The 10,200-nt window shown below is 63.7% G+C and overlaps 2 protein-coding genes across 2 annotated transcripts in view; one reads left to right on the top strand and one right to left on the bottom strand.

The window, feature by feature from the left end:
- OSBPL7 (oxysterol binding protein like 7) overlaps window positions 1-825 on the top strand; it is a 3,174-nt gene extending 2,349 nt beyond the window's left edge. Inside the window, exon 9 of the mRNA XM_065750010.1 lies at window positions 730-825. Coding sequence (XP_065606082.1) covers window positions 730-825 — 96 coding nt within the window. The remainder of the gene's footprint in view (window positions 1-729) is intronic.
- A 1,724-nt stretch (window positions 826-2,549) lies between these two features.
- Window positions 2,550-4,344, bottom strand: TBKBP1 (TBK1 binding protein 1). Its single transcript, XM_065749965.1, has 6 exons — window positions 4,066-4,344; window positions 3,867-3,989; window positions 3,678-3,782; window positions 2,997-3,138; window positions 2,747-2,907; window positions 2,550-2,603 (listed from the first exon to the last, which is right to left on the bottom strand). The coding sequence occupies exons 1-6, from the start codon at window positions 4,285-4,287 to the stop codon at window positions 2,550-2,552; spliced, it is 807 nt and encodes a 268-aa protein (XP_065606037.1). The 5' UTR covers window positions 4,288-4,344.
- Between the last annotated feature and the right edge of the window lie 5,856 nt (window positions 4,345-10,200).

Genomic DNA, 10,200 nt, shown 5'->3' with positions numbered 1-10,200 from the left:
CACACCGCACCCCACAGCAGTGTTGGGGGGGGGGAGGGGGTAACTGAAGCCCCACTGCTGATTTTGGCCGAGCAGAGCACCCCGTGCCCCAGGGCCACCCAAAACCACTGCAGCATAGGGAGGAAGCATGAAAACCACAGCACTGGGGTGGAGGAGCAAACAGAGCAGGGCCGGGGGGGAGTGGGGTGAAGAGCAGCCCCCAGCCCCACACCAACCCCACAGCCAACCAATGCAATGGGGTGTGTGTGTGGGGGGGAGGGGAGGGGAGGGAGGGGGAGCAGCGAACAGCACTGTGGGTCCCTCGAGGAGTTTTTGGGGAACGGTTGGTGCAACCTCACCCCCCCCCCCACACACACACATACACACAGAAAAAAAAGAAAAGAAAAAGAAAAAAAAAACCCAACAAAAATCGCTGTTTCAGGATAAAACGTGGCGTTCGATACGCAGCTGCAGATAAGACGTGAGAACAAAACAGCTGCCAAAAACTCAGCCACCCACAGCCCCGAAAGTGCCACTGCTGTGCCAGGATCCTGTGGGGCTCCGGGCAGCACTGCTGTTGCCACCCCTCCCCACCCGGCCCCCCCACCCCCCACCCCTCGGTCCCTTGAGACCTCGGGCACAGCCCGGGGAGGGCTGGGGACAGCGGGATGGTGTAGGGTGGCTGTAATCTGCAGAGCACAGTGCTGGGGGGGGGGGGTATGGATTGATGCACCCCTTGCTCCCCCTCAGAAGCCATATGATCCCATCACGATCCTTAAGATCCCAAGACGTACGAACGAAGATCCCTTAAGATCCCAAGCCGTACGAACCCGTTCTAAGCCATAAAATCCCATCACAAGCCACAACATCTCATTAAAAAGTGGCTCTGGAGGGCAGGGGGGGACCCAGCACCCCCAGACTGCAGCACTGCCACCATCGGGGACCTCAACCAGGACAGACCCTGCGATAACCCTTCCTCTCCCCCCCCCCCCAGCTCTGCTCTGTTCATTGGGGATTCCCACAGCCCCAAACAGGGACAGAACCCTTTGTGAAATGAAAAGAGGGAAGAAAAACCCAAAGGTAAAAACGTGAGCGCTCCCATCCGCAGCAGCACTGAGCTGGGAGTGGGCACAAAGGGGGCAGCGACCCCACAACAAAAGGGGCAGAGCTGCCACGGGGGGGGGGGGGGGGGGGTTGACTCAAACCCCAACCCCACTGCCCTTGTGGCTGCACTACAGAGGCAGGCTGACTCATCCGGGGAGAGGAAGAAAGAGAAGTCACCCGGAGAAGAAAGGAGCAGCCCTATGAGCTGAGAAGTGGGAAGGGGCAGCTTAGCAAAAAGAGCCTTATTTACAAGAAGAGACAGCTCCGGGGGGACCAATCGGGGAAGGGGCTCTGCTTTGGGACTGAGGGGGGGGTGGGGGGGGGGGTGCGGTGCCTCGGTTTCCCCATCCCGAGCAGAGGACGGCTGATAAATGTGCCAGGGGTGGGGGCTGAGCTTTGCAAACCTGAAGTGAAAGAAAGTGGAAGGCCTGGGGGTGCCCGGGGGGGGGGGAACTCAGCGCAGATCGGAGAGCAGAAACAGCGAAAGCGTCCGTCGGAGGGGTGAGAAAAAGGAGGGGGGGGGGGGGGGGGGAAATACGGCACCTTCCCACCCCCGCGCCCCGAACGTCAGCTCCGATCTGTCCACAGCTCCACGCGGCCCCGCGCGCACGGGAGATGCAATGTGCGGTGCGACCGAGTCCGTCACAGCCCCCCGGGGGGGTGGGATGAGGGGGGGGGGGGGGGGGGGGAGATAGGAGCAAAGCCCCACAAACGCGTCCGCAGGGAGCGCGCAGCCGGGACCTCCACGCGTGGGGTGCGGATGGGGCTCCGCGTGGAGCGGTGCGGGGCAGCAGCGCCCTCTGCAGGCAGTGCCCGCTCAACGCACCCGCACGGAGCCCCCAAAGTGGGGGGAGAGGGGGGGAAGGGCGGAGGGGCAGCACCCCCAGCTGCGCCCCCACGGAGGTGATGGGGCGGGGCAGCCCCTGAGCCCAAATCCCACCGTAACCCATCCCATTATATCACTGCACCCCATTACTGCATCCAATTATATCCCATTCTAGCCCATCCCATCCATCCCATTTACATCCCGTCATTTCATCCAATTATATTCCATCCCATCCCATTGCATCCCATCCCATCGATCCCATTGCATCCCATCAACTCATCCCATTATATCCCATCCCACCGCATCCCACCCTATCCTATCCCATCCCATTCCATCCCATCATCTCATCCCATTCCATTCCACCCCACTGCATCCCATCCCACTGATCCCATTAAATCCCATCAACTCATCCCATTATCTTCCATTCCATCCCTCTATATTCCACCCCATCCCATTGCACCCCATGACACCCCATCCCATCCCATCCCATCCCATCCCATCCCATCCCATCCCATCCCATCCCATCCCACCCCACCCCATCCCATCCCATCCCATTCCATCCCATCCCATCCCACCCCATCCCATCCCACCCCATCCCATCCCACCCACCCCCCATCCCACCCCAGCACCCCGCAGGCACTTACTGATCATCTCCCATTTTCTTCACCCAGGCCATGTCCCTCTCCGACTGCTCCTGGCGACAGGACAGGGCTCACCATGAGCTCCCCCTCCCCTCCCCCCCATCCCTCCCCTCCCCCGGTCCCTCCCCCTCCCCCCCCCCTCCCCCCGGTTCCCCTCCCCCCCCCCCGGCTTGGGGCTGCCCCCCCCGGGCCGTACCTGCTGGCGGCTGTCCTGCAGGTGCTTCAGCTCCAGCTGCAGCCTCTCGCACTCGGCCTTGAGGTGCTCCTCGCGGTGCTGAGCTCGCTGCGCATCCTGCCGTGCTGCCTCCAGCTCAGCCTCCAGCCCTCGGCTCGGCCAACCCCCAGGGCGCTCCAGCACTGCGGGCACGGAGCACTGCTCAGCCCCAAATCCATAGGGGGTAACGCTGGGGGGGGCCGGGGGGGGGGGGGGGGGAGGGGTGGCTCACCGTGGCTGAGGCCGGGGTTGGGGTGCAGGGAGAGAAAAGGCACCTCCTGTCCTGGCAGCGTGGGGAAGGGGTTGGCCTCGCGCTGCCGCAGCTGCTGCTCCAGGCTCCGGATACGGCTCAGGTGCGTCTCCACCAGAGCCCGCTGTGGGGGGGACGGGAGGGGGGAACAAAGGGGTGAGCCCCACTGCCCCTCCCCCCCCAACCCCCCCCCCCCCATCGTCTCATCCTGACAGTGATGTCCCCTGGGCAGGGCAGCACTGTGGGGTTTGCGGACCCCCTACACTGAACCTGAACCGCGGTGGGGACACACAGCTGGGAGCAGCGCTGAGCACGGCTGGGATAAAACCCAAAGAGCCACGCGCGTGGCTGCCAACCCCAGCACAGCCCCACAGACACGTGGACGTCCCTTCAGCCCCACAGACACGTGGACGTCCCTTCAGCCCCACAGACACGTGGACGTCCCTTCAGCCCCACAGACACGTGGACGTCCCTTCAGCCCCACAGCCCTGCGTCGCTGCGGCCCCCAGTAGCCACAGAGGTGGCAATGATGGCCACCACAGCTCGCTGGGGCAGGAATGGGTTTATACGGCTGGGAAAGGGGACTCTGAAGTCCCACGCTGCTGTCCCCACGCTGCTGTCCCCACGCTGCTGTCCCCACGCTGCTGTCCCCACGGTGCCCACCATCTCGCCCAGCTCTGACTCCAGGTCTGCCTTCTCCACGCACAGCTTCTCGTAGGCCTGGATCATCTCATCCAGCTGCTCCTCGCGCTCCTTGCTCTTCTCCAGCTGCAGGATGGGGTGGGGGGCTCAGCACCCATACAAGGACCCCCCCCCAGCTCCCAGTACCCCCCCCCCCCCACACACACACACCTCGTGCTGGAACTGGTTGAGCTGCTGCTGCAGAGATGCCTTCTCACTCTTGAGCAGCGATGTCTCCTTGGCCTCGTAGACAGAGAAGATGTGCTCCTCACCGAACTCACCGAGCAGCGGGCACTGCACACAGCATCCGTGGGACCCCACCCCCGAGCCCCCCCCAAAGCACCCCATAACCCCACCCCGAAGCTCTCACCTTCACCTCGTACATCTTGAGGCGCCGTTTGAGCGTGGAGTTCTCCCTCTCCAGCCCGCTCAGGCGGTTCTTGATGTCATCGTAGGCCGTGATGAGGGCGAAATGGGACGCGGAGCACATCTCCCCCGAGAGGTCGGTGTTGGGACTGTCCAGCCAGTCCTCGTCCGGCCCCAAAGCCTCCGGGGTCAGGATGCTGATATCGTCCTCGAACATGGAGTCCATGGTGCAGTTCTGCCTGGGGGACGCGGCGAGATGGGGCTGGGGGAGGGGGCACGGCTCTCTGACACCCCCCGGGCAGCGTGGAGGGGACAGCAGCCACGTGCCACCACCCGATGAGTGGGGTCCCAGTGCTGGCATCGCGGAGCTGGGCTGGCAGCAAGCATCCCTGGGAGGGAAGGGGGAAGGGGGGGGTGGGGGGGGGCCGAGCACGGTGACTTTCTCAACGTCCCCCAAGGAGTGGAGTGCCAGAAATAGCGGCCGGTTGCTGCCGATTCCCCACCCCGCGACGCACGCGAGCTGCTTCCCACCCTCCCACGCTCACGGAGCCGCGCTGCCCTATATAACGGCACGGGGATGGGAGGACGCCGCGCCCGCAGCTCGCCCCGTCCCGGCCCCATCCGGGAGCCGCGGCCGCACAAATAATTCATGGCAGCAGACAGGAACGGGAAACGAGCGCTGCAGGGTGCGGCGGGGACAGCCTGGGGCCAAGCCCGGACACTCAGCCCCCCCCCTCCCCACCTCGCCGATCAGTGTGTGTGTGTGTGGGGGGGGGTGGGGATGGATCGGCTGCTGCAGCACCGCAGCTCTTGGGGTCGTGGGCTGCTATGGGGGGGGGGGAGTGCAGCCTCTGATGGGATGAGGGGTACAAAACGCAGACAAACCCCCGGCACCGCAGTCCCACGTCCCCATCAGGGCTTTAAATCACCCCCCACGCAGGTGGGGAGGGCACCATCATCACTTCCCCATGGGGAAACTGAGGCTCCCTTAACGTGAGACCCCAGGAGTCCTGGGGTGAGGGGTTGGGAGGGGGCACTCCGGTGCCAAGCTTCCCAACGGGGCACTGAGCCCCCTGCCCGGCCCTCCCGTGACTCAGTTTCCCCCACATCCCCCCCAGCACGACCCCCCCCCCCAGACCACCACCTGCCTTGCAATGGGCCCCAGGAGTGGGGCGAGGCGGCGCGGGCTGGGCAGGGCTGCGGCACCGTGCGGGGGCTCAGCAGAGGGTGGGGGGCAGCGGGGGCTCAGCAGGAGGTGGTGCAGAGGGCATCGGGTTCTGGGGACCACGGAGGGAGTTTTTGGGGTTCCACGTAGGTGTCGCTCCCTCCTTATTCCCGGCGGTCAGCCTGTCCTGGAAGCCTGAGGAGGGGGTTAAAGAGGTGGAAAATGGGGCGGGGGGGGGGATAATGGGGATGGGGGAACATGGGGACAAGGGAATGGGGATGGCAGTGGGGCTCAGTGCTGATCGCACTGGGGCTGGAGGTTCCAAGTTAGCACGAGAAGAGGGGGGAGGGGGGGGGTGCAGAAGGGGGGTGTGAATGGGCACGCAAATGGGCGTGCAAAGCAACGTGCAAATGGGCGTGCAAGGCACACAGCGAGCGTGCTCTCTGCTCCCGCGGGCGGTGCTTCGGAGGGCCCCGGTGCAGCACGGGGAGCACGGCGGGGCACGAGGATGCGGGGCACACGTGCGTGCACACGAGGCCGCGGGAGGCCCGGAGCCCCCCCCAGGTTCCCCCCCCCGGTGCTGTCCCCGCGGCCTCGAGGAGCGCGCACGGCTCCGGAGCTGGGGGGGGAGAAGGGGGGGTGGGACGGAGCCCGGGAGCGGTGGGGATGGAGATGGGGACAAAGGCGCAGAGGGACCGGGATGGGAAGCGCTGGGGACAAAGCGGGGCCGGGGGTGGGGAGGCGGGCGAGGATGGCGGCGGGGATGAAAAAGGGGCCGGAACGGGAGGGGGCCGGGCCGGGGGAGGGACAGCAACGGGAACGGCAACGGCAAAGGCAGCAAGAACGGGCCGGAGGAGGCCGGGAGCCGCCGGGCAGCGGGGGGAGCCCGTTTCCTTCCCGCATCGCCCTCCCCCGGCCCAGGGCCCGCACTCACCGGGCTGCGCGGCGACGCACGGGATGCGATGCACCGGGATGAGATGCACCGGGATGAGATGCAACGAGATGCGATGCGCTGCGACGCACCGGGATGCGGTGTACCGAGATGCGATGCACCGGGATGCGATGCTCCAGGATGAGATGCGCTGGGATGCGCTGCGCTGCGGCGCCCGCCGGGCTGCGGTTCCTTCCTTTCCTTTCCCTTCCCTTCCCCCCCGGTCCCGGCCGCCCCCGCCGCAGCCCCGGCCCCGACCGCCGTTTCTTCCGCTCCGGAGACACCGCGAAACCACGTGGGCACCGGGCGGCCGCCAGAGCCCTCCCCCCGGGCCGTGCCGGTACCGCCCCGGCCCGTTCCTGCCCGTCCCTGCCCGCGGTTCCGCTCCGGGCCGCCCCCGACGCCGACCCCCCGAGCGGGGCAGTGCCCCACGGAGCCCCGGTGGGAGCGGGGCCCGGAGGTCGGGACAGCCCCTTTTTTGGGGGGGGGGGTCCTCTCCATCCCCGTCCTCGCGGGGCGGTGGGGGCGGGGGGAGAACGTTTTATTCCCTGAATTGTTCTCCGGGAGCCGCTTCCATTACGGAATTACGGGTGGGGTTTTGGTTTGGTTTATTCCCCCACGTTGCTGCTCACGTGGAGGGGGGGGGGGGGGGGGGGGGGCTAGGGTGCTTTGCCCTCGCGGCTGAGGGGCAAAGCCGGGGATGGGAACGGGGGGGAGTGGGGGGCGGCGGTCAGAGCGGCGGGGAACGGCTGGAGGGGGGCACGGCACCGCGTGGCACCGCGTGGCACCGCGTGGATGGACGGAGCCCCAACGCTGCGTGAACACACAGCACTGCACCGACAGAGCCGCGGCACCGTCCCCAGGGCCACGTGCGTCCCCGTCGAGGCTCCTGTCCGGGTGTTTGCAAAGCAGGCAGGACGGAGACGGCCGATGCAGACCCCCCCACCCCCCCCCCGGCTATGTATAGTGCAGCTGCATCATCGCTGGGATGGCGACGTGCCGGGAGCGGTGGTGATTCAGCAGACGTCACTTCGGAGCTTGGCTGCCGGCGCGGGATGGGGGCTGCTGGCACACGGCCGGACCCCCCCCCGTCAAGCAGCAGAAGGGATTTGGGGGACGGGGTGGGGGTGTGACAGAGCAGGAGCCCCATGGCTGAAGGCAGATCTGGTCCCGGAGCTGCTCGGAGGACGGAGCACGGCCAAGTGGAGGGGAACTGCCGGTGGGCACGGGGCAAAGGGGTGGGGGGCACGGGGATGCCTGGAAAACATGGCGAGCATCAGCTCTGGCTCTGCTCGTGCTCACAGATTGCTGCAAAGCGCTTTGAAGTGCAAATTCAGGTTTCCCATCAAGGTTGGAAGTTAATTTGGACGCAAAGGAAACAGCGCATCCTCACCCGTGTGAGCAGAGGAGAAGGAGGAGGGGGGTTGGGGGGAAGAAGGGGGGCTGCAGGGGTCCAGCCCAGGGCCCCCCAACCCCACGTGGGCGCTGGGATGGGGCTGAGTGGCCGCCTCTCCCCTTTCAGCTTTCTGCTGGCTGGCACCACGCGAGCACAGGAACATGAAACTCGATTTACGCTGTCAGCCACGCAGCCACGCTGGGAGCAGCTCTATTTTAAGCAGCGAGGTTAGGCCAGTGCAGATGCATCCTCGTGCAGAGAGGACCCAATCTCCCTGCTGCACGGCTGCGGGATCGTTTTCCACTCGGCTCATCTGTGCCTGCTGCAGAGCGTGGAGGCAGAGCTGGGATAGGACCCTTGCTGGTGGCTCTGAGCTGCCCCACATCCACAGCTCCAGGCAGAGAGGACACATCCACGCTCGCAGCAATCCCTGCAGCTCTGAGAAGGGCAGCACTGCCTCCATCCGTGCAGCTCCGTAGTGCCAGCACTGCCTCCAGGCCGGCGAGGGGGCAGGCGAGGGGTGATTCCTTCACACCCCCTTTGGGAAGACCCCAGAGCCCTCCACATTTCCCTGGCAGGTCCACCCCTGCTCAGCTCCCGGTGCCCACGGATCCGTTTCTCCCAGCACGGCTGCTTCCCATCGTGCTGTATGGCAGGAAGCTGCTGACAGCAGCGCCGTTTCCTCCCGTGCCCTCCACCCCTGACACAATTCCACTTCCACGCACAGTCAGCACCGCGGGGATGAGGAAAAGAGCTGGAAAAACGTTTCTTGTTCAGCCCAGGAACGCAGCAGCTTCGCAGGAGAGCTGCTCCCAATGCAGCACAGCACAGCACGGCTCTGTGCATCACCTCCAGGAGCAGGAGGACCAAGTGCTGCTCTGCTCCTCGCAGCCCACGGCTGACCAGGCAGCGGAGCCCAGCTTTGGGACAAGGTCCTGCCCCAGCTCCTGTCCCCATGGCCACACTGCCATCCCCGGCAGCTGTCACTCCTGCTCTGCAGACGGAAGCGTGGCCGCACACCCACACGTCTCAGAGCTCTGTGGGGGCTGTGGATGATGGGGGGAAGGGGGGGATGGAAGCAGCGGTGGCTGCGTAAGGAGAAGCAGTGAGAAGCACCGCTGAAGGGGGGTTATTTTCTTGGGGTGAACCCATCGGTCGCACCCCTCTGTTGGGTGCTCTGGTTGTGATGAGCTGCAGCAATGGGGTGGAGGAGGGCGGGGTGGCACTGAGGTTTGCTGTCCGAAGGAGGATGGGAGTCAGAGAGCTGCAGAAAGGATGGAAAGGAGGTAAAACTGGAGCCGAAGAGCTGCTACGAGAGAGGAACGGGCAGAATGAAGGTAACTGAGGGGTCAGGTTGGGCGCTGCTGGAGAGTCTCCTTCCCACAGGGCAGGAAACGGTGTAACCCCGGGGCTGGGGGCTGTGCTGGCCCCCATGCAGCTCCCAGGAGAGCACAAGGGATGCGGGATGGATGCTCAGCCCCTAAAGAGCCCCACAGCCGAGCAGGTGCAACCCGGAGAGCCCCACGCAAACACGACAGACACACGAGTTTTCCACTACTGTCTCAGTGTACTTTATTCTCCTGCGGTCTACAGCTGAACAGCCACACAGGGCAGAAAACAGGTAGCACTGAGGAATGATCAGATTTCTTCCCTTCACGCTCCCTCCCCAACTTCAGGAATGGTTTTTATTTTTCCCCCGTTTGATTTTCTTAGGAAACCCCACCTCAAGAAACAAAATAAAAAGGAAAGGCATCACTGGAGCTTGCAGCCCAGGCCTCTCGCTGCCCGTGCTCGGGACCCCCTCCTCTCCTCAGCACCCGGGAGCTCGGCTCAGGTTTGTACACTGGTTCAAATTGGGCTGTGATCTGAAGCCAGCACTGAAAGGCACATATCTGATACCCTGTATGTGGATGGGCAGCTGGGCAACCCGGCGGCTCCGAGGATGAGTGGGAAGAGGAAGCTGGGGGGGGGGGGATGCGATGCAGACTGCCACCTGCCTGCTGCAGGGTGCACGATTCTGGCTGAGGTTATCTGCCTCCCTCCCAGGGAGGGGTGCGTTCAAACACAGATCCAAACACAGGCAGCATCAGCATTAATCCCAGTGGAAGCTTCAGCACCTCTGCCATTCCCCTCCGTGGGGATAAAGCAAGGGCAACAAAAAAAAACCCCACAGGAGTGGAAATGAGAGATGCTGATCCTTGGGGTGGGAATAGTGCACGGCTGGAGAGGCAGTGGTAAGCAGCCAGGTGGTCTGGGGGATGCCCAGCACTCCGCCCCTGCCGAGCAAAAATAATGCTGAAGGGGTTCCCCATTTACTGGAAAGACCAAGAATACAAAAAGGAAGTTTTGGGGAATGTTTGACACCATTTTATTAATCTTCAACTGCAGTGGAAAAATATAACCTTTTACAAGTGCCGTCTTGTGTAAGCTCAAGTCAGTATATATATATTTTATATAAATTTATTCTTCTTTTTCTTTTTTTTTTTTTTTTTTTGCCTTTTTTGTTTTTGAAGTGCAGCAAGAGACCGAGACCACATCGGATTTGATTAAATAAAAGAGCACAAAAAGGCCGAGCAGTTTCCAAATGGCATTTTATCAGATTCCTTTTTGAACATTGAATTTATCCTCATTTTGCATTCCAAAAAAA

The sequence above is a fragment of the Cyrtonyx montezumae genome, unplaced genomic scaffold (assembly GCF_038088225.1).
Source record: "Cyrtonyx montezumae isolate F1298 unplaced genomic scaffold, pur_monq_1.0 scaffold_61, whole genome shotgun sequence".
Lineage (NCBI taxonomy): Eukaryota > Metazoa > Chordata > Aves > Galliformes > Odontophoridae > Cyrtonyx > Cyrtonyx montezumae.
Note: the sequence above shows the minus strand (reverse complement) of the source record. Positions and strands in the feature narration are given on the sequence as shown.